General features: G+C 37.1%; 2 protein-coding genes and 1 pseudogene across 2 annotated transcripts; 2 read left to right on the forward strand and 1 right to left on the reverse strand.

Annotated features, from left to right (window-relative positions):
- The first annotated feature begins 405 nt into the window (after positions 1 to 405).
- On the forward strand, positions 406 to 4,840 carry LOC113299451 (actin-related protein 3-like). The gene is made up of 9 exons (XM_026548468.1): positions 406 to 779; positions 889 to 1,351; positions 2,651 to 2,797; positions 2,935 to 3,027; positions 3,302 to 3,421; positions 3,566 to 3,676; positions 3,911 to 4,036; positions 4,124 to 4,222; positions 4,321 to 4,840. The coding sequence occupies exons 1-9, from the start codon at positions 730 to 732 to the stop codon at positions 4,399 to 4,401; spliced, it is 1,290 nt and encodes a 429-aa protein (XP_026404253.1). The 5' UTR covers positions 406 to 729; the 3' UTR covers positions 4,402 to 4,840.
- A 775-nt stretch (positions 4,841 to 5,615) lies between these two features.
- On the reverse strand, positions 5,616 to 7,921 carry LOC113293639 (annotated as a pseudogene).
- Positions 7,922 to 14,846: 6,925 nt separating this feature from the next.
- On the forward strand, positions 14,847 to 19,101 carry LOC113295855. Its single transcript, XM_026544184.1, has 5 exons — positions 14,847 to 15,256; positions 15,356 to 15,579; positions 15,879 to 16,105; positions 16,278 to 16,459; positions 18,711 to 19,101. Exons 1-5 carry the CDS (start codon positions 14,847 to 14,849, stop codon positions 19,099 to 19,101), a joined length of 1,434 nt encoding a protein of 477 aa, XP_026399969.1.
- The last annotated feature ends 6,018 nt before the right edge of the window (positions 19,102 to 25,119 follow it).

The following is a 25,119-nucleotide window of genomic DNA, read 5'->3' on the forward strand; positions in this document are numbered from 1 at the left end:
GAATGTGTATCCAAATATGCCGTACGTGACCGGGAATGAGAAAAGAAAAGAAGAAGCAGACCAAAAATAAAAAAAAGAAAATAACAGAAAAAGGAGTGGAAGAAGCCCATGGGCATAAGATATAGACGTGCTACAACGTCTCACCAGCCAGTAGTCACTACCCTTTTGCATAAGGATTGTCGAAAAAACTCTACAATCATGTACCAATCACTCTGTCTTGAAGCCACGAACCTGTTCAACGTCAGATCCATAAACCACCATATTTTCAATTAATCAAACGGTGTACACTTAAAAGAGCATTACAAATATTACTCTTTACGTCTTATGAGGAGGTACCAAATTATCTTCTGTATAACCAAATCTAGGTTGGGTACCACCACAAACAAAATACAATCAAACCCAAAAAAAACATAACCAATTTCAATCAAACCCCATAATAATATCTCCTGAATTTCTAGAGACAGAGTGAGAAAAACAAGAGAAGTCGTCAGATTTCAATGGTGATGAATTCTAAAAGAATCCATTATCAACTATATTCATGAAGAAGTTGATGAGTAGTGTTGTAATTAGTTGAAATGGATGAATTCATATCTGAAACTAAGAATGAGTTGTTGAGTTATAGTTTTCGCTTTGAATTTAAGTTAAATTCGTTATCGATACCAAGAATATGATCCTAACCCTAGAACCCATATCGGATCTCACCTGTGGATCCACTCAATTTTACTTTCAATGGATGCCGCTGCATCTCGTCCTGCTGTAGTTATTGATAATGGAACTGGGTAATTCTTAACACCCATAACCTGTTTGATATAATTTCTTTATGGTTTTCTTTCTTTTGCCAATTTGTTTTTGCCCGTTTTTCACTGAATTGTTTGTCTTAATTTTCAGCTATTCTAAAATGGGTTTTGCTGGTAATGTAGAACCGTGTTTTATAATACCAACTGTTGTCGCTGTAAATGAGTCGTTTCTTAATCAACCAAGAGGTTCAGTTAAGGGAAGTAATTGGTTAGCACAACATAGTGCTGGTGTGATGGCAGATCTTGATTTTTATATAGGGGAGGAAGCTGTATCAAGGTCGAGATCGAGTAGTAGTTATAACTTAAGTCATCCAATTCAACATGGTCAGGTTGAGAATTGGGATGCAATGGAAAGATTTTGGCAACAATGTATATTCAATTACTTAAGATGTGACCCGGAAGATCATTACTTTCTACTTACAGAAAGTCCACTTACTCCACCTGAAAACCGTGAATATACTGGAGAAATCATGTTTGAAACGTTTAATGTTCCGGGTCTTTATATCGCTGTTCAACCAGTTCTTGCTCTCGCCGCGGGTTACACCACTTCCAAGGTTGGTATTGTTTGATTTTTAGTTGTTTTAGGCTTCATATTTGTTTTGCAAAGTTCTATTTCCTTTAAGTAGTGTTTGCAAAAATGGAGGTTCAGAAGAAGTTTATCATAACTAAAAAGGTAGATAATCATATGTCCTGTATATTGAATATGAATTCGAATTAGAACCTGAAAATTAACCAATAGGCAGCTCTATTTGACAATTCCAAGTTAATTGTATAGTATATACCTCAATGATGAGTCTGAATTTACTAGGATGTAGCAGCATAGAATACATTTTGCTAGGTTATGAAATTGCCTCTTTCAGCTTAGAAAAAGGTAGTTTCAAATGATCTGTGTAAGTCAAATGATATGCAAACATTGCCATTCTTCTTAAGAAAAGGTAATTTCAGATTATGTTCGAGTCAAATGAGATGTGTAGAGCGTTTGGTGTGCGGGAAAAATTTGCATGATGCAAACGAGCAGAAGATGCCTTAATTGCGTAGAAGCTATTATAAAATTTGATTGAGTTGCATCTTGATCTCTAAGAGAGAGCATGAGGTGGTGAAGCTTTTGCAGCTACCGAAGGAAGATGGTATCTGAATAGTTCTTTCTATGTACAACTAATTGACAGCTCCTGTTGGATGGTTTAGATCCTTAACATGCCGGACGCACTTACATACACCCTTTCTTGTTATGAATCTCGTATTCCCTGCTGTCTAAAGCTGTTAGCAGTTTCTTGTTATGATCTCGTCTGCCCCACTGTCTAGAGTTGTTAGCTGAATGGACTGTTTGCATAGCAGTCTTGTTGTCGAAGTGCGTAAAATTTCATATGCGTTGACTTATGTTTATATAAAGCTCTACAGTCAAACCTGTTATTGCTTTCTAGTAGATTAAGGTATTTTCATTTGCGCCATGCAAATTTTCCTGGATAGCAGGCAGAGTCTTGTAGTTATCCTGCATTAATAGGATTAGCTTGAAAAATGGATATAGCAAGCTCAAATTAAAGATGAGTTTATTCGTGGGATTGCAAAGATACCGAGCGTTGGAATATTGAGTGTTGGCCCTTTTCAGTTGGGATGCATCATGTACTTCTCTTCCAGTTTTCTTTGCCCTGGGAAAGTGCTTTATGGTTGGGTTTTCCTGGCTATTCTGTTATAGTTTTTATTTCATGTTTGTACGACTTATTAAGTAATTAGGTCCACGCTTTCAGAAATTTAAGATTGTTGATCAGAACTGACCTCCTGTTCGTGTATGTGTCAATCTGTTGTACCTAGGAAATGGTCATTATGTTATACATTGACGAATACCTCCTTCTCAGTGTGAAATGACAGGAGTTGTAGTGGATGTTGGAGATGGTGCTACACATATTGTGCCTGTTGCAGAGGGTTATGTTATCGGGAGCAGCATTAAATCTATACCTATCGCTGGAAGGGATGTTACCCAATTTATCCAGCAGCTCATGCGGGTAAGTCGGCAGAGTCCCAGATTTATTACGAGCTTGTTAACATATGTTTGCTTTTTTTGATAGAGAATGTAATCGTATATGGAATTCTGAGTTTGATGGCATGGTTAACAATATATGGCTGCTTTTATTGTCTTCAGGAAAGAGGGGAGCTTATACCACCCGAAGACGCATTTGAAGTAGCTCGGAAGGTTAAAGAGAACTATTGCTACACTTGTTCAGATATAGTCAAGGTAAGTACTATACACTTCTTTTATTTACCAAAGAAGGATTTTTTTTATTTATTTAGCCGTTCTGTATTCAAGGAGGCAAATGACAACTTTTACTGCATGAGATGTGGTGTTCAGGGAGACACCAGTTTGATATTTTATAGCATTGCTTGTTACATAAGAAATATTGGATAGAGATCAAAAATAGAGCTCCTTTTTCTTTTGTTTCTTTAATATTTTTGATAGACATAAATTTAGAAGAGTACTTTATGATAGTTCACAATCATCACTGGGTCAGGAATATAACAAGCACGACAAAGAACCATCGAAGTACATCAAGCAATGGAGAGGGATTAAACCTAGGACAGGAGCACCATTCTCTTTTGATGTTGGCTATGAACGCTTTCTCGGCCCTGAGGTTTGTTTTGCCTACATTTTTCTTCTTGTCAATGTTGAGAATATCTTCACACCAACAGACATGCTCAGCATAAATTCTTGTTCTCCTATTTGCTTTTTTTTTTCCAGTTAGATTCAGTGATCAAAAAATTGTTATCGAATGCAGATTTTCTTCAATCCTGAAATATATAGTAGCGACTTTAAAACTCCAGTACCATCCGTGATAGACAAGTGCATTCAGTCTGCGCCAATTGACACACGAAGAGCACTGTACAAGGTATGGTAGTTTAATTTCCTCTTTGGATAATCCTGAAGCAAGGTGGTTATTGTGAATGTCACATGTTGGGGATCTCTTGGTAACCAATCTAATTTGTTCTAGTGCGCCACCAACTAAAGTGGTGATGTTCCAGTATTTTACATCTGCTACAGTTCCTGATATTTTAAGAACTTCATACGATAGTTGAATCTATTTAGGTTTTCTCATAAAATGATGGTTAACTCCTTGTCTCAGAATATTGTTCTATCTGGAGGATCTACCATGTTCAAGGATTTTCATAGAAGAATACAAAGAGATGTAAAGAAGATTGTAGATGCTCGGCTCCATGTGTCTGATACAAGGCTTGGTGGAGAAATTAAAGTAAGTTTTATCTTTTGTTCCTGAAAGATTAAAAAAATTATGCTCTTTCTTATGGGAAAGATCTGATTTGTGAATTGCATTATACAGTCACAACCAGTGGAAGTCAATGTAGTCAGCCATCCCATTCAGAGGTTTGCAGTTTGGTTTGGAGGCTCTGTTCTGGCATCAACACCTGAGTTCTATGCAGTATGTTCTCTGCATTCATATTGATCCATTCTTGTTAAGATAAGTTTGCAAGTTTTACTATTATCAACGATAAAACTCAAAATCAATGTTTTCCACAGGCTTGCCACACAAAAGCAGAGTACGAGGAGTATGGAGCAAGTATCTGTCGGACGAATCCTGTTTTCAAGGGAATGTATTAGGTATAAAAGGTGTCTAGTTTCTCTGAGGCCACTAATCTACTTCGGGTATCAATTGATGCATATCTAACATGTACTCTCAATCATCTAACATAGAACCATGGTTAGTTAAAATTTTAGTTGTTCCAGTTATACAAGTGCATTCAGGAACACCTAACTATTAAGTGCTCCTGTTGTAATTAGATTGTTAAAAGATAAACATCTGGGTACCCTTAGTTTTCGACCTTCCACATCCACAATCTTAGTGAATTTGATTGATGTTTAGTTTTCTTTTAAATTTACAATTTGATTTTTAAAATGTAATTGTATATTTAATTTTGTCGATCTTTTATGCATTGTTGTCTGGATATCTTTCTTTCTTGGGTCTGTTGGGAACTTGTTAAGTTTGGGCAAGTTTGAAAACGAGGTCGTTCTTTTTATGGATGAAACAAATTGCTGGGAAGAAATGGTGTCATATTTGTTATTTTATTTACAACATTACCTTGTTAGCATCTGTGGTTGTGAAGGCGCAATTGTAATGATAATGGAGAGTAACTTTGGATGATATAATGTTATCTTCATCTTCTTGGGAAGGACTTCTCACTGCAGGAACACTCTGTTTTGCAATGTGTAATGTCGGAGGAGGGCTGGGAAACATTTTCCAAATCTTGTTCTTTAGCTTGTACCTGGAAGTGGACGGCCAATAAACTCATCTTTAAGAGCAAATACCCAGGCTCAGGAAAGGCTTCTGCTATGCAGTTTCCATGTAGTTCAAGTAAATACTCACATTTTCTTTCTCAATTCACTCCCGCTTGGAACTTCTTGACGTCAATTCTCGACAACAAGAACAACCGATAAGAAGTGAAACGAGATCCCTACAACATATTAGGCGTTTGTCAATTTTTCTGTGTTTATCATCAGGTTTGTTTTCAAAATGTATAAATGATGTGTTAATCCTAATGACGGACTGAAAATTGATGTGTTAATCCGAGTGCTCAAAATGAGTCAGGAAAATACATAAAGTGCCAGAAAGAAAGTGGATTTCATTATAATGAATGTGAAAACCTCCAACCATGGCAAGTGATACCACAAGAAGGGGTTGCTCAGGGACTAATTTCTAATCTCTTTGTATAGGCACATAGTTCTTTTCAGAACGATGCTACAAAACTGAGTTTCTAAATGATTAAATTCTCATTATTAGGGAAAACAAAAACCACCCCAGCAATAACATTTTTCTTTCAAGGAGCTTTATCAAAGGGCTCCGTGTCGTTGTAACAAACATCCCACACAGCATCCATGGCCTCCTTTGAAGCTACTCCTGAGCAATATGGGTTAGCAGCCATTGACTTCATAACTCTTCTTCTTACACATTCCTTCAGAGAAAATCATACAGGGGAGGTTAGTCATGACCATCCACCCTCCTAACTCTTTTACTTGCATATAATCATAATTTTAAATTTTCAAAAAGCACCAAAGTCATAACATTAAGACTAGGATATAGATCAGTGTAACTGTGCAAACACTCATCTCTTACATACTATATATATCCATTGCGTTCATATTTTTTATTTAACAAAGAAGCACCCAACCATAGATCAAAAGTGTAGTGCTGTCCAAGTATATGCTGAATTTACTAACCACAAGGAAATTTAGCAAGATCATCGAACACGAAAGCAAATGGATACACAGTTGAACAACGTAGGATTTGCTGTATCTCAAACAACATCAAGGCTCAGACTTGACGTGTATGAAATTATACTTTCATTACATAACAATGATAACATGCTACAAGAGAGGCTTTTAAAGTGATACTATTCTAGCCTAAAACCAGTGCATGATTTATTTAAAATTATTTTATATAGGAAAGAAGGAAAACTCACTTGTTCTTGACCTCGTAACTTCATGAACCCACGCAGGAACTCAAGCTTATAGTGGCAATTACCACTTAGATGTCCAGCCCGAATCTATAGGTCATCAAGAATAAAAGAAGTTATTTCAGATATTATAGATGCACTCCACAACCCATTGGTACATATACAATTCAACACGGCAAGAATATCAGGATGGAGTTTACCTCACTGCACGCATGATGAGCGCAATCAGTCCAATCTAAATTTGCAGCCCTACAGTCATCATAAGCATGAATCAATTCATGGATAACCACTTGATTCACATCATCTTGCAAGTTCATATGGTTACTACATACTACTATCTACACCCACAGAAAGAAGCTAATTAGCAAATAAGCAAGCACTTAATGTGCACATCTAAACAAGGTTACAGAACAAAAGTTAACTCAGACGACAATACAATCATATGAATAACAAAAATTAGACTACTTTAAATCCTCAATTTATGCCAAAACTACTCAAACTTGATTTTGTTAGAAAAAACGCTTTAAAATTACCAATTTTTCCATGGACTATGTTTTGATCCCTAGACCTATTGCCCATTAATTGTTTTTTCTTTTGAATAGATAAAACAATAGTCCCACATTGACTAAAATCTAAAGAGTTATAGACATAAATACCATAGAATTGGCTATAAGGGCATGGCCCTTGAGTCATTAGACTTTTGTGCTTGGAGGGAAGGCTTAGACTAGGGCAAGGTTGCCTTTACCGTACGCGCGGTGCTTCGCATAGAAGCACGCCGCCGTTCGGTCGGTTCGGGTGTGGGTGAAATTTTTGGATCCTATCTTTTTGCTGAAATTTTTGGTACGTGTTTTCCACTCAAGTAGAAGAATCATCTCTTCTGTAAAACACCACAGAGAAACATCTCTTCTACTCTCCCTCTGTTTTTCTGTAAACATCTCTTCTACTGTTTTAAGTTCTGCCAAGCTCTAAGGGTACCCTCATTGTATGCTACATTGAGGGGTACTAACTGTAGTTGTATCCTGGAGGTGACTCGCCAACTGCTGTAGCATCTCAGAGGAGTGGCATGCGATATTGCCTTTAGGACAGCGTAGTTTACGTGCCTCTACATTTTCTGTGCAGCAACATCAACAACATTATTTTGAGCTAAGTATCTTCTTCTCAGTTACATTATTATTACTTTCTCCAACAGATTTCTTTCTTGCCTCCCCAATTTTGAATCATGGAAATCACCCTAACTTTTCTCAATTGTATAATTCAAACTTCAATCCAATGTAGTTACATTCACAATTAACTGGAAACTCGAAGGAGATTGTTTCACTTGCCCCTTTCCCACGAGAATATCCACCACCAATCTTATTATCACACTTGATAGCTTTAATGAAATTCTCCCTAATAGCACAACCAACTTTCTCAAGATTCTCTTTCAGAAACTTCACTGTTGGAGCTGTTTAAAACAAATATTATAAAGAGTTAAATCTCCAAAACCAAAAACCCCATGAAGAGATAGAGAAAGAGAGTTACTTCTGAGGCTTTTTTCGGATCATATCTTCACATTCTTCTACAGTTTTACCTCCATATGGGTTGAAATTTCCAGAACCACCACCTGCTGCGGAGTCCTCCATCTTCAGACGCCAGAAAAATTCGATATTTGTTTAGTCAAAAACGCATTCACAGTGAATCATCAACCTAATTTTCAGTCCCTCGGTGTTTGTTTTTTTTTAATTATAACACACCGTTGAAAACATGGATAACCTATAAATGAGAAGTGGCTTGATACTCGGTACACTGTGAAAAAAACAATGTTGGGTTGAAGTTAAAGTGTTAAACTACTCATTTTGCAGGTAATTTTAAAGTGCACTTGATGGAGACGTTAAGGTTCCAGTTGGCGCGCCTAAATCGGAGGTAATGTTGTGCAGTGAAATGGAGGAGTAGTCGAACGTCAAGGGCTGCACTCAAATATTGGGTATTTGACATGGATTCAATTACACGACATAAGTACTTCCTAGTTCCTCTAACGGGCTTTCTTGAATACTCACATATGGATTGAATGTCGTTTTGTACTACGCCCGTTAACTACACAATTGACAAGCCAAATTTCTCCGGATGCAATTCCGTGTTCATCATAGCAATCTTAATTCTATCAATCTCAACAATCTTTACTCAACTTTCATTGAATTACTAAGATATTTCATCAACACAATCATCGGTCTAAGCATCTATTATACAACATTCAATACTACAGATATTCAAAGAAGAAAAAGTATCAACGTAATAACTATCAATAACATCAAAGCTCCATCTATTGCAAAACATCTTCATTACAATCATTCTAGTTCAAAGGAAACAGTACTACTGCAGATAATTACAGAAATTTTGAAACACAACTGAAAATTTCTATTAACCGTCTTCAAGCTTTTTACATCAAAACTGAGTTTAGGAACAACTATTTCAACTTAGTTTACCAAAATAGAACATCCAAAAAAAAACCTTTCCCATACCACTACTACAACTTCTTTCAAACAACAGAAGTTGATTTCTAAAACCTTCCTAAATAACCGGTACCAAAAAAATCCGAAAAGAAAACATATCCATCATCACACTAATACCAACAAAATAAACTTCACCAACAATAACAGGAAGATAAAGAAGTCAAGGAGCAAGTACTAGTAGGATTAGCTAGCAAAAAACTTGTTGATCATTATTAAACTTCTTTCAAAGCTTAACTATCCTTCTCCTGCTAATACCCCAGGGGAGATTATTAAAAATCTTCCCCATCGTAGATCCACTCGTCCTCTTCATCACTGTACTCACTCCCTGAAGATGCAGGAGGTCTATAACTGTCATCAGAATCTTCAAAAGCATCTGAATCAACCTCATCACTCTCGTCCTCCAACAACTCATCAGTTTCTGTTTCTTCACCCTCATGCATGGTTCGAGAAAAGATTGAAGGGTTGACCTTCTCCTGCAAATACCTGCGATAAAGCTGGTCCTCCTGATACTTTCTCATCATCCTCTTTTCTTCAGCAACATCAGAATCTTCTTGACTTGAATCAACCTCCTCAAAAAAATATTTATGGTCGTCATCCTCTTCTTCTGATTCGGTCTCAGTTGCACTTCCACACCTTTTACAACCATACTTCTCTAGCCTCTCCTCGTGCTTTCTATCATCTCTTTCCAACCGCTTTTCCTTCCATGCAGCAAACTCAGCAGCATTGTTTTCTCTTTCTCTCTTATTCTCTGCCTCTCAGAATCGTCAATCCATCTCTGCTTGAATTTAATTCCTCAACCTCTCCAACTCTCGATCATGTAAGGTTATTGCTACACTCTTTGCAAGTTCAAAAGAAGCAGTGGTGGAGAAACAGAAAGATTTTGATTACCAGAGTTTGCCATTTTCAAAACCTCTATTTTTTCTCCTAATTGTTTCTGTTTCTGTCTATAAAGTTTATTATAATCTTTATCTTCTAATAATCCCTATTTATAGACCCCTAATCAATGTCATTCATAGCCATTTAAGAGTTTTGGTCAAACATCCCGTCTCTTGGCTATTCACGCCTATTCAAGACCCTTCGCACCTTCTCCAGAAGCATCATTACTCCATGCAAATTACTTGTCAAAACCTAAATTCAGACGTTTCGTTATTCAATAAACCTTTCAGAATTGTCACTAAGAAGAGCATGGGTGTTCACCTAATTTGCATAGGGCTAATTGTGCACTAATAAAAATCTTTGATTTTTTTTGCAGATCCAGGATTGGCAGCAATTGTTGAGAGGCTATATTGCTAACCAGGGACATTGGCTAGGCATAATGCAATGCTGCTTCGGCACATACCAAATCATCCTTTCAAAACCTTTCACCAACTTGTTGTCACTGACTTTGGTCAACAAAGAGTCCCTAAAAAGTCAAAAACTCTTCCCGCCTTAAACAGTTACCCACCACCCAATTCATAAATATGGATGCCTTAATCACATTTGGCAGTTTCCGTAAAGAAAAACAAGACAAATGCATTTATTCTTTAACAACTTAATTTTGCATAGTGCTGGCCTATGCAATATTTGGCTATCATAAGTTCTTGTCTTGCGTCATTGAGATTCTTATCATGCTAACGACATTTCATAAAACCCACGTGAATAATTGTACCACATAACCAAGATTATCTGAAAGTTGAGGAATCGTCTGGATACAGTACTACCAAGAGCAGTCATGTGTACAAAAATAACATAGTTTCTCAAGTTATTACCCCCTTCCAAGAAAAAAACCAACTTTCCTCTTCAGATATTTCCCATTTTAAGGTTCAGTCTTCAACTGAGAAATGTCTCAGATACTCCCTGACCATTATTGTGTCCTATCATCTTCATAACACATGCTCCCCAGTCACTTGGCATTATCTCATCCAGATACATTTATATAAAATTCCTTTAACCAATTACAACAAAAATCAACCTGAACCTATCATCTCTATCACCCTTCACTACTTTATTTATATGGAGAATTCTATTTCAAAAAGCCACAGTAATCCTTCTCATATGGATGTTCAAAATCTTGCTTCCCTCATGGCTGAGAAACTCATTATACATGCTTCTCTCACTGCACCTGTTTTCGTTGATAAAGAAGTTGTTTTAGCTAAAGATGATAACAATTGGAAATGGTGTATGGTTGGATATATCTCCAGTAAATACCAACCTCTTCCATTAGACATCATATTTGTTCTCAATGGCCTCTAACTCAAACTCCAACTGTCACAACCTTCAGTGGTCTTCGAAACAATGTTCTGATAAGATTTCTAGCTGAATGTGATTTCAACAGAGTTAATGAACAGAGACCATGGTTTGCTTGTTGTTGATGGTGGTTTTTAGTTTAGGGATAAAATTGTGAAACCCTGTATTTGATACGCTGTCATCCTGCAAAGGAATAAAAGCCATTGAAAGTAATGAGTGCATAAACATCTTCGCTCACAAATATATTGAGCAATTCAATGTATTTGTATATATGTATATATAAAATTCACTCAGAATGGTGCATATAACAACAATCCCAAATATTCTATGAATTTTATTTTCCACCGGCATTATTCACTAATGCATTGACCTGCCTAGTATTTTCCTATGCTATGTTCTCAGCTGAACTCTCAATATTGGCATGACATGACGATTAATGTTCACTCGCAACTGAGTAGCGTAAATCTCCCGAAGTGTCAGTATTGAGACCTGCATGAAAACACTCACGTAGGCTACACCACTCTCTATAAAAAGATTGGCGTGTTGACACACTTTTAATTAAAGGTTAGCGCGATCGACACGTTTAAATTCCTTAAGAAAAATTTAGACTGTCCATGTCAGTCTTAGAAAACGATCACGTCCACACGATTTGGCCACGCAATTCAACAAGCCTAGCCCACTCCTAGCGGAACTAGGCGATCATCATGATGACCACTGGCGGGCCCACTAGCATCCCAGCCAGCCGGAATCCATTTAGTTCACCTGCAATGCCTCCAAACGCTAACCAAAACATAGGTGATCGCGCTGTTGAAAGGATCAAACGAGCTAAAACCGACCATAACGGTCTCAAATGCATCACATCCACCCAACTTAGCTAGCCTAGTTGGACGGTCTAGATCTTCCTTCGAATGATCAAAGAGATGCTGACGCGTTCACCGGCGACCCAACTCCATACCTGGTTGATCGAACTACACATAACAATCCAAGAGCGTGTCAAACCGTTTGCCCAAAGTAGGGCGATCACTCACTCTTTAAAACCTAACTTGAGTCAGCGACGCTAAACATTTGCCACAAATCGATCATGGCCGCCCATCTTTGCCAGCCCAGTCGGACGACCTAGATCTAGTTTCAGGCGGCCAATGAGATGCTGACAAGCTCGCCGGCAACCCATCTTTATGTATACTCAATCGACTTGTCCAAATCAGTGACAAACACCCCAAACCGTTTGGCCAAAGGTAGGCTAGTCACACGGCTTTAAACCCTAAAAAATCAATCAGCGGAGATGTACAACTACCGCAAATCATCTTGTCCATCCAACTTTGCTAGCCGAGTCGGATGGTTTAAATTTATTTTCAGGATGCCAACAGGGTAACGCTATGATCATCGGCCACCCCTCCTCCACAGGGAACGATCGACCAAGTGGTAGCTCACCCATAGGGTCCTCAAACGATCGCCCAAAGGTAGCTGGTCACGCTACTTTTTAAGGTCTTTTAATACGCGACTAATTTGGACAAACCTAAAACAACGATTCTCCATGCACATCGATTGTTTTCAGCAGTTTATTTAAAAGCGATGCTTCCTTTGCATCAATTATAAACGATGTTTTATAAACATTGATTCCACAAATAATTTTATTATTTGACCTAAAAGCATTATGTGTTGCTTTTAACAGCAAGTCTCACGACTTGACCCGTTCATTCTAGACATAAAACATATCACAAACTGGGGGATGCTCACTGAGGTATTAGTCTGGCGGTTTACAGCGTGCGGCGTGCAACATGCCCATTACGAGAAAGTGTCAGGAAAGGACGGACGGTTAACATCAATGGGAGTAGTGGGTGAAAGTGTGACCATATTTCCCTCATAATGGAAACGTGGTGATCACCACCTTTTACACAACCCCACTTCTCCACTACTTAATCGCCTCCACTTCCTACGAGATCAAGGGGTGCTCGAACATGACTTGTATAAATAGGTTTTCGACCTATTTCGACAAAAATAGACACAAGTGTTATCAACAAAAGTATCCAGAAACCATATTATGATACAAGTCATAAAAAAATATCCACACCTTCATAATTCAACATTCTGATCTCAAACACCTTCTTCGCTTCCCTCCCTAAGATCAACCCTTCTCCTTCACTTTGTGACTGAATTGAATCTGGAACGACCATTTCTTGGTTTAGGCCAAGTCTTACCGATTGATCTCTAGAATCTAAAAGTACTCATGTCCAGTACATTTGTTTAGGGTTTGAATTCGTCTCTCATCAACACACCCAAATTTGCCAAAAATAGCAGAATCAATTTTTACCCCAAAACACTTGTGGTTTCTTAATAGTTTTGAGAGTTGTCCCACCCATAGATTGGACAGCAAATTACCAAGTTTCTTTCACTGAAGAACTACTGTGGTTCATTCTTTGTAATGTTCCAAATGAATGTAATGAATTTGAATATTTGAAGATCCTAACTTTCAGGATGGGAGAATTGATAGAAGAAAATGCTCCTTATGGGAATCACCCTCTAAAGAAGAATGTAAAAGTCTGTGTTCGTATTTTAGTTCAAAGAGCCTTACCTGCTGGTATCCCCTTAATCACTGGAGGCCGTGTCCAGCCATTTCTCATAGAATGCATATATTACAAAGTCCCAAGAAATTTCTGTACTTACTGTCTCATCATTGATCATAGAGAAGCTAACTTCCCTCTCTGGATTGCTAAGCGTAAATCAATAAAGGATTCTGGTACTTCATCTTCTAAGTATTCTCTGCCTCAAGTTTCTAGGCTCATGATGCCTTCCACATCTACTTCTTCTCCTACTCTTACTGAAGCTGTCAAGACTAGCCCTGATTCTTTGATGAGTAATGCTGATATCATTCCAGATACGTAAGATATTGTTCTCAATATGCTAATTGATGCTAAAGGAAAAGAAGTAATGAAGGTCCAAAAAGAGGTTAATGCAAAGCAACAGTTCCTAAAGGATAACTATCAGACAGGTCCATTTGTTAATAGGTCAGCTACTTTCAAAATCCATAATGTTGGTCCAGTTCTACAATAGTTAACTGATCAAAGCAATGGTTTTTCTGTTATTCTCAAGCTTGTTATCAGTCAGAAAGAAAACTTTGCTGACTCAATTCTTACTCCTGAGCCAGTTAAGTCTGGACCGATTCGAACTGCTAACTCATCTAGAAGATTCAAATCGACAGTTGTTCCTGCTCAAAATACTAGCATTTCTATAAAGGAGGTGATTTCTTTAGCTGCAGAGCATGATGCTCTTTTTAATCTCAAGAGGAAAATTAATCTTAGAGCTGATATCAGGAAACAAACTAGAGATAGCACCTCAGCTCTAGCCAGTGTTATAATTGTCCCTGAACCTATTGATACCTCTGATCCATATTATACCAATTTGTGTCCCCCAATCACCAAATTGGGAGAACTCCCCAGTATCAACCTTACCAATTGTTTTCTCAATACCCATCCTTTGATCAATTCGTTTGGTTGTTACAATGTGCCTACTGATACTTCCTAGAAAGTAATGGTGTCTGCAATAATTCTCCTCACGATGCTGCTAACTTGGATCTCAACTCTACTCGAAGGACCTAATCCTAATGGTGACACGACTGATGCTTAGCTTAGTGGTGGTTCTGATTCCTCCACTTAGGTGAACTCTTCTAATGCTCCTCCTCAAAATTCTTCATATGACGCTTCTCAAACTGCTTCTTCCTTCTCTGTTAACAATGTCAATATGCTATGTTGGAATGTTATAGGTCTAGGAAAGAAATCTGCTATGAAGAACTAAACATTCTCTGTAAGAATATCAACCCAGATATTGTTTTCCTATCTGAAACTAAAATGAAGAATGATACTGCTGCTAGAAGACTGAAAATATGGGGTTTACTAGTACTTTCAATGTGCCTAGTGTTGGAAAAAGTGGAGGCTTGGTCTTGGCTTGGAAAAAGGAAATCACTCTAAACATTTTATCTTCCAACATGAGTGGAATATATGTCACATCCAATGATATTATCCATTCTAAACTCTGTCATGTGCATTTCATTTATGGGGAACCTAATAGTAGTCTTAAAAATGCTTTCTGGGATAGTCTTAGCCAAATACCACTCATAGATCCTATGGAACCTGACTTCTTTGTGGGAGACTTCAATGCCCTCCTTAGTACTGAAGATAAAAATGGGGGCTTAGAGGTTGATGATTCTGACTTTCATAATTTGAGGAATTTTTGTAATGTTATTGATTTGCATGATCCTGGATATTCTGGTCCTAGATTTACTTGGTATAATATGTAACAAGATCCTGACCTTATTCTTGAAACATTAGATAGATGTATTATGAATCACTATGCTGAGTGTCTTTTTCCTAAACTTTGTGGTAATCTACCTAGAGATTCCTCAGATCATTGTCCTATACATATTGGTTTCAACTTTGAGGATAATTTTTTGCCAAGACCTTTTCACTTTATGGCCATGTGGATTGAGGATCCTACCTGTAGAGATATAATTGCTAACTCTTGGTCTGTCAATGTGGTGGGATCTCCTGCCTATAAGCTTAAGGCTAAACTTTTGAATACTAAGAAAGGCCTTCGTGATTGGAATAAATCCTCCTTTGGTAATATACAAACTAATATCTCTTCTACCTGAGAAGAACTTGTTGGAGTCCAAACTTCCAGTCCAACTGATTCTAATTCCATTTCCAAACTTAGAGCTAGATTGGAATATCTCTATAACTTAGAGGAACTATACTGGAAGGAAAAATCTAGGGAGGTGTGGCTTATGGAAGGAGATAAAAATTCTATTTATTTTCATAGAGTCACTCTCTTCAGAAGAAAAATAAATGCTAATAGTTGGATTAATAACTCTTCTGGTACTATTCTAACTGATATAATAGTATTGGAACCTCCTTTGTAGACTATTTTAAAACCCTTTACTCCTCACACCCACAACAGTTTCAGGATGAGATTCTTCAAGATCTTTCTGTTAAATTTTCAGATACTGAAAACTCTCATCTAAATACTCCTTTAACTGCTGAGGAGATTAAAAATGTTGTTTTCCAAATGGGGGGTAAAAAAGCCCCTGGCCCTGATGGTTTTACTGGCCTGTTTTACCAAAACCATTGGGATATTTTTGGTGAAGCTGTCATTGATATGACCCAAACTTGTTTTTGAACTGGGCATATAACTAAAGTGTTTAATCACACCAACATTGCCCTTATTCCTAAAGTTCCCCTTGCTGAGTTGGTCTCTCAATTTAGACCTATATGGCTTTGTAATTTATTTATAAGATCCTCTCTAAAACTCTGGCTAATAGATTGAAGCCTTTTATGACAATATTATTTCCAAAAATCAAAGTGCCTTTGTTCCTAAGAGGAGTATTTCTGATAATATTCTTCTAGTTAATGAGGCTATATATGTTGTTAATCATTATGTTAAAACTGAAGGCATTGTTGCCATAAAACTTGACATGTCTAAAGCTTATGATAAACTGGAGAGGTTTTTTCTTAAGAAAGATTTAAGTAAGATAGGTCTTTCGGACCATTTGGTCAAACTTATTCTTCAATGTGTTTCCCATGTCTCATATTCTATTCTTCTTAATGGTAACTCTACAGGGCTTATCAAACCTGAGAGAGTCTTAAGACAAGGAGACCCCGTGTCCCCTTTGAAAAAGCGGGGGTCTAACAACCACACCCAATATTTCGCTTAACAATCTGTATGGACTAACTCCAATATACTTTCAAGAGAATCAAATAGAAAGTCAGACTCAATTTTAAGAAAAGTATATCAAAGAGTTATATCTCAATTTCTCAACTCAATCTGCAATCAAACAAATAGGAATTTGCGAGCCCGATTGAATATAAGAAATAACTTGGATGGTATCAAAAACCAATATCCAAGTGTCAATAAATTTAAATCAACAACCAAAGGTTGGATTCACAATTGATTGAACTTACGCACCACCTGTGATATTTAAATTATATAAACAAATATAATGCGGAAAAGAAATAACACAGACACCAGAAGTTTTGTTAACGAGGAAACCGCAAATGCAGAAAAACCCCGGGACCTAGTCCAGATTTGAACACCACACTGTATTAAGCCGCTACATACACCAGCCTACTCCAAGTTAACTTCATACTGGAATGTAGTTGAGCCCTAACCAATCTCACACTGATCAAGGTACAATCGCGTTCCTTACACCTCTAGAACCACGCCGGATTCTGCGCACTTGATTTCCTTAGCTATTTTCACCCACAACTAAGAGTTGCTACGACCCAAAGTCGAAGACTTGATAAACCAATCTTTCTCACATAGAAAAGTTTATTGAATAGATAAATCTGTCTCCCACAGATACACCTATGAGTTTTGTTCCGTCTTTTGATAAATCAAGATGAACAAGAACTAATTGATATACCAGACTTATATTCCCGAAGAACAACCTAGAAATATCAATCACCTCACAATAATCTTAATCGTATGGTATCGAATCAAGATATTGTGGAATCACAAACGATGAGACGAAGATGTTTGTGACTACTTTTTATGTTGCCTATCGAGGATTAAATCTCGAGAAAATCATAGAGAAGATAGTACTCAATCACGATAGAAAACAGCAAGATCAGAACACACAACTACAGAGAAAATAGTTGGGTCTGGATTCACAATCCCAATGAAGTCTTTAAGTCGTTAACCTACAGGGTTTCGTGAAAAACCTAAGGTTAAAGGAGAATCGACTCTAGTCGCAACTACTATCACACAAGAGGTGTGGGGATTAGGTTTCTCCAGTATGCGAACGGGTACGTATACCTTCCAAACTCAGCAGAAATTCCCGGACCTGAACCTCACGCCAGTACGCGTACCGGTATGCGTACAAGGTTCCCGGACTTTCACTAAACCAACCAGTACGTATACGGGTATGCATACTATGGTTTCCGGACTTGGATTACATATATGCAAGCTCACATACTGTGCTTATATCCAATTGTTCTAAACTCCAATTCAATCATTGAAACGTTCTCATAAGACGACAATAGATGTCTCACACAAACTATTATCTTCGAAGCAATTTTGAAGTGATCGAATGATCAATACAAAACATTCCGAGTCTACATCAAATGACTGTCTCACACAAATCATGTAAGATGTTACAAGGCGATTTTCACATGATCATCTTTTGACTTTCGTCATGAATATTAGATGAACTTGGTTAAAGCGAAAGCTTACCGACACATATTTCGAGAACTATGTAAGCGAGTTAAACTAAGCTCGAAATATCAAATGTGCATAATTGAAGTCTATATAGCTATACGAGTTTTGTCTCAAATTAGAGATAGTGTAGATAGACTTTTGAGTGATATATGAGTTCAAGTCTCCACATACCTTTTGTTGATGAAGTTCCACAAGCTCCCCTTAGTAGTTCTTCGTCTTTAATCGATGAACTCATGAAGTCTAATGCTCAACTACATTTTCTATCCTAATCCGAGACTTAGCTATAAGTAAACTAGAGATCGAGACTTGTAGTTTTGGAAACTAAACTTGACAAACAATCTTGAGATAGCAACGCTTGCGAGTTCGACCGAGCAGTGCTCTAACAACCTTATTTATATATTATTTGCTATGAGACTCTTTCTTCTTATATTGATGCTCTTTCTAGGAAAGGTTTGGTTGAAGGAATAAAAGTGTGTAAAGATTCTCCTGCAGAGTACCTTATTTATATATTACTATTTTAAAATACTACTTCTTCCAGACTATCAAAGAGTACCTTCAGAAGTACTGTTTTGCCTCTGGACGAGAAATCAATTTTTGATAAGTCTGGAATTCTACCTAGTAAAACAATTCCTGAGCCTTTAAAGAACCATCTTTCTGATATTTTGGAGATAAAAGATAGGGACTTAGGAGAAAAATATCTGGGCACCCCTACTGCTTTTCAAGCCTCTAAAATCCAAACTCACATGGGGATTCTTCAAGCTATTGATGCCAGAATCTCTATTTGGCTTCATAAGCTTCTGTCTCAGGCTGCTAGAACTACTCTTATTAAGCAAATTGGGCAGACTATTCCCATTTACCAAAAAGGGGCTTTCCTAATCCCTAAATATCTGTGCAGAAAAATGGACTCCCATCTCTGCAAGTTCTGGTGAGGAGAAATTCTTGACCCAAAAGATAGGTGAAAAAGCGGGGGTCTAACAACACCATCCAATAATTCGATTAGCAATCTGTATGGACACACTCCGAAATACTTTTGCTAGAGAATCAACTAGGCAGTCAGACTCAATCTAGATTAAAGTATCTCAAGGAGTTAATATCTCTCTCTTGATTTGATTTTTACTCAAGCTAAAAACAATAGCGAGTCTTTATCAAGTACAAGGAATAACTTGGACGGTACCAAAGACCAATACCCAAGGATCAATCAATATCAATCAACAACCAAAGGTTAGATTTCCAATTGATGATCACGAACGCACAACTGTATTATTTCAATTATATAAAATATAATGCGGAAAAGAAATAACACAGACACCAGAAGTTTTGTTAACGAGGAAACCGCAAATGCAGAAAAAACCCGGGACCTAGTCCATATTGAATCCACATTGTATTAAGCCGCTAAAGACAATAGCCTATTACAAGCTAACTTTGGACTTGACTATAGTTGAACCCCAATCAGTCTCCCACCGATCCAAGGTACAATTGTACTCCTACGCCTCTGATCCCAGCATGATACTGCACACTTAATTCCCTTAGCTGATCTCACCTACGACCAAGAGTTGCTGCAATCCAAAATCGCAGACTTGATAATAAACAAATCTGTTTCACACAGAAAAATCTATCAAAGGATAAATCTGTCTCCCACAGATAAACCCTAGGTTTTGTTCCGTCTTAAAATATGAAATCAAGGTGAACAGGAACCAATTGATAATCCGGTCTTATATTCCTGAAGAACAGCCTAGATTAATCAATCACCTCTCCACAATCCTTCCTGACTACACAGGCGGTTTGTCTAGGAATCACAAACAGTGATACGAAGAAGTTTGTGACTTCTTTTTCTTGCCTATCAGAGAACTCTCACGATCTAAAGACAATCAAAGAATGTACTCGTACGATGGAAGATGCAAGATCAGATCACACAACTATGATAAAAGTAGTATCGGTCTGGCTTCACAATCCCAATGAAGTCTTTAAGTCGTTAACCTGGTTTTAGAGAAGAAAACCAAAGGTTAAAGGAGAATCGACTCTAGCGAGCGCACTAGTACCACACAGACGTGTGGGGATTAGTTAAGCACAATGCTAGATGTCTCCTTTATATATCCTTCAAATCAGGGTTTTGCCTTAGTTACAAAGAAATCCATATTCACCGTTAGATGAAAACCTTATTTAGATTCAAGCTAATATTTCTCAACCGTTAGATCGAAAACTTAGCTTGTCACACACACTTGGGTAGACGTTTACTGGGTTTATGAAAACCATGCCCAAACGTGTACGTCTATGTTGGTTCAACATAGTAACCCAAAAGGTTAACCATATGAGAATTTCATATAACCTAGTTCTTCTTCACCATAACTAGTTCAATTGACTCAAATGAACTAGTTAAAGAGTTGTTCAATTTCTATGAGATCTTATGTAACTACACAAGACACAATTGAAATAAAGATGATTCGATTCGATTGAATCAGCTCATGAATTTTATAGCGACGGTTTGCATAAAGCATTCCTTAGTAATTTAAGTTTCATGTTCAGAGCACATTTTTAGATCATAACCTCTTAAGCTCACAAACAAGTTCGCGGACTTAAGACAACCGGTGGAGTTTTCCAAACTCAGCAAAAAATCTCGGCAAAGAGACTTTCGCCAGTTTGTGGACTAGGTTCGCGGACTGAGTTCGCGGACTTACACGCAAAAAAATTTTTGGAAAATCCCAGCAGAAATTCTCGGTACAAGAGCTTCCGTCAGTTCGCGGACTGAGTTCGCGGAATGGGTTCATGGACTTGGCAAAGCCAATTCCTCTGGTTTCTCTCAATCAACAAAGTTCGAACACTTCGGATTAAGGAATACATGGTTATGTAATCTAAACTCTCATTCCAATCATTGAGACATTCTCAGAGGACGTTATATATACGTTATTCACAGACCATTTCACGTCATAGAAATTCTCAAAGTAATTGAAACTTTTCATGACTTTCGTCACTAGGTGAAGATAAACTTGATCAAAGCGAAACGCTTTACCAACACATGATTTCGAGATATAGATAGGCGAGATATACTCGGCTCGAAATATCAAATGTGTATGATCGAGTCTATATAGCATACGACTTTTGTCTCATAAGAAGTAGGAGATAGAAGAGATAGACTTTTGAGTGATAGATAAGTTCAAGTCTCCACATACCTTTTTGTTGATGAAGTTCGACGGTTCCTTGAGTAGATCTTCGTCGTTGTATGATGAATCGCCATGAAGTCCTTGATCTCAACTACACTTTTCTATCCTAGTCCGAGACTTAACTATGTAGGATAGAAATCAAGACTTATAGTTTCGATCACTAACATTGATAAACATGCTTGAGATAGCAACGCATGCGAGGTCGACCGAGCTATGCTCTAACAATCTCCCCCTTTGTCAATTTTAGTGATAAAACTATTAATACATATGGAATACAAAAAAGATAAACTTTAGTGGCTCCTATTCCATAGTCTAATCTTCAACGTTCCCTGAAATCTTCGTCCTTCCAAGTACTCCAATGATCCCAAAGGTTGTAAGTTTAGCATCACCGTTATTGAAGATCCGTAGCTATAACAATGAGAGAAATCGAGATTCTCGATCATTATTATACAGTGTCACAGTATTATTATGTAACATCAAATTCTAATTGTATCACGACTTTAACAATAATACTATGGTGATATGTATCACTCCCCCTTAGTGAATACTCCATCTCGATCATGGAAACCACTCCCCCTTACACAATGATCCAAAAACCATATGTATTTGTAGTGTGAACTATAATATTTCTCCCCCTTTTTGTTAATAAAATTTGCAAAGGTACAAGAACGGGATCATAATGAAATTTCCACAAGAGACATTTCATAGACTAAAAGAAAAATACATACCAATTTAATTTAGATGCAATCATAAAGCCGAAGCTAGATGCATTTATCAAGGAGTTTTAAGATACAAGATAACCCCTATAAAATTCCACAGCCGCACACCCCGCAAGATATTACCATTAAGCACAAGTTCAAAAGAACTCTCCCCCATTTGATGTCATTCCCGAAAGAACAACAAGAGCGACCTTAATTTCGAGAGAAAAAAAGGATTTTTAAATTGGACACCAAAAACCATAAAAATGATTTTCTATATCCAAAACTCAACCAAATTAATCACAAGAAAACCCATGATTAATTTAATTGGAATATGCAACTAAATCAAACCACAAAGGTGATCAATTTAATTGAAGGTGCTTAACATAAGTAAACTTACGGACCTACGACTAAGGTAATCATACGGAGACGACTAACTTAATCGTTCACATACTCAACATAAGAAAAAACCTTACGGAATATACGACTACATTAACCAATAGAACATGCTTTGTATAGCCTTTCATATACTCAACACAAGAACTTGTGGAATATATGAAAACTCAACTAGACTAGTTACAAGAGAACTTATAATTAATCTAATTGGAATACAAACAACCAAAATAATCAAAAAAGTAATCAATTTAATTGTCAAAGGATTTGCTCGACAAAAGAAGACTTTCGGAGCAAATAACTAAATAACCAACCAAGATGATTAATTTAGTTCATAATGCTCAACATATAGCATCTTATGGAACAACCAACAAAGCCAATAAGAAAAATCGACTTAGTTGTATCGTGCTCAACATAAGACACACAATGGAGCCTTCACGGTAAAACATAACAAAATGGATCAATGAAGATCAATACCGTGGATAACATACAAGGATCTATTCTATTTTCCATCATAATGACATAATAGACTTTATCCTTGTCAAACAAAAGATTTTATCCTATTTTCCATCAAATTCATGACTGCATAGGCATAACTTTTGTAATTGTCAAAAGTCCATTCGTCCTTTCACTAATACGAATACCAATTCATGAACGACTTTACTTTTGACAACATATGGGACCTTCAAGTTCACGGATGCAAACAATACATATCCCATAATCAAATTGCAATATCACAAAATCATAACGATCAATACTGCAATAACATCATCCTACAAATATTTTTAGAATTTAAAAATCAATAAACCTAAAAAAATAACAAAAGAAGATGAAAACAAAAATATCTATGTGTAGTCACAATCATCGCTATTGAATGCACTAGTTATTCTTCCAACTAATCCAAAAAGAAGATATACTCGGCAACAATTAAGACAAGCTAGAAAGAGTCAGACTCCATTGTTTCCCTGACAGCAAATAGGGATGTGGGCAGTACAGGATCCTCTCATGACCTGGAGTCTTCGAGCTTGTGAACGACAGCCTTCTCTGCATCCTCAGAGAGATGATTCTCTTTACGAAGATCATTGGTTTGTGATTTTATGAGACCAAGGTCATACACAACCTTTTCCAACTCAGTTTTCACCATATCAAGACCTTTGAGAGTATCAACAAGCTGTTGTTTTGCTTCCCCAAAGTACTTAAGAAAGTCGTGAACAACTTCAGCAGAAATCATATCATCCTTTTCAGCATCTTCATGAGTATAGGCAAAGAAACATGAGGCATTGGGATGATCTTTATCTACAAGTGTTCTATTCCTCTTGGAATCAACCTCAACACCTTTGTCAAGAAATCCTTTTGCTAAACCACCATAGCAAGACGAGGAGGAAGACATTCTTTGAAAATCCAAAAACCACCAGAGGTACACGTACGTGACTTGTAACCCTAAGAGGTTGTATATTTTATCCTTGGGGACAACAATTTAGGGTTTCAAATAAACTGTTGACTCGGGCAAGAACGGAATCCGTTCGAGTACAACAAATACCCAAGAACAAAAGTCCTTCAAACATATGAGAACAGGTCCTAAAAATAAATTTTAAGGCAGTATGCAATAATTTGACTTAACCAATACTTGATCTTAGCGGATCTGTCAACACGAGTTTAGCTATGGACGATAAGAAAATAGATTTACTTAACAGATGCAAGCAACAAGTATACTTGTTTTAAACACAACTTACTCAACAGGATTTTATATGAGTAAGTTCTCGAACCTTGTGATTAATTAGCACAAGTACGAGCCACAGGCTCATTACGAGGTTTATGTCTTTGGTTAAGTTTGTTTTTCCTCTTAGTCTTATAGAGGGATCCTGTTTGACATGAGAAATTGTCATAAAATTTACTGTCATCAAAATAAGAGACATAGTTAGAGTTCTTACCAGAAATTCCTTGACATGAGGAAGTAGATAATATGTTGACAAGCTCTTTAATATCTTTTCTTATCTTATCAATCTTCCTTTCTTCCGGAATGACTTTCTCAACAGGAACAATGTTGCTTTTAGAGACAAAGCATTGAACTTCCTTTGGACGATGTTTATTAAGACGTCTATTCTGCCCTTGAACATTGGAGGAACTCACTGTTCTGACTTTCCTAGTTGCATATACAGGATAGGTACGAAAACCAATTGTCTCAATCATATGGATGTCAGTCACACCTTTGAGAATCAAATCTAGGGTGTGTTGAAGTAGAACTAAGGAGTCTTTATTCAACTTGGAGTTTCTCTTTGTCTGACATAACACTTGGTATCACAAACAAGACATACATTTTGATCATATGAATGATTGGAGGATGCAGTCTTAATATCATCGTCAGAAGAGTTGTCTCTTTTACAGGATGTCCTAAGTTCAAGATTGGAGGAAACATTAGCAACATATGTACTTACTTATGAAAGAAAAGCATCAAAAGTTCTTGGTGCATTAAATTGCTTTGGACATCCTTGAATGGAGAGTTTATTCAAGCGGCGTTCAATATCCAAGGCATCTTTTTCGAGGCTAGCCTCAAGAGTCAAGCATGAAGACTGATCTTCAGCGTTTCCATGGACTTTGCAATCTCTTATAATACCAAGAAGAACATTGACATGGTGTTTTAACTGATTTATTCTAACAACTTGAATTCTAACAAGATTTAGAATCATTTTACTATCTT

The sequence above is a fragment of the Papaver somniferum genome, chromosome 7 (assembly GCF_003573695.1).
Source record: "Papaver somniferum cultivar HN1 chromosome 7, ASM357369v1, whole genome shotgun sequence".
Lineage (NCBI taxonomy): Eukaryota > Viridiplantae > Streptophyta > Magnoliopsida > Ranunculales > Papaveraceae > Papaver > Papaver somniferum.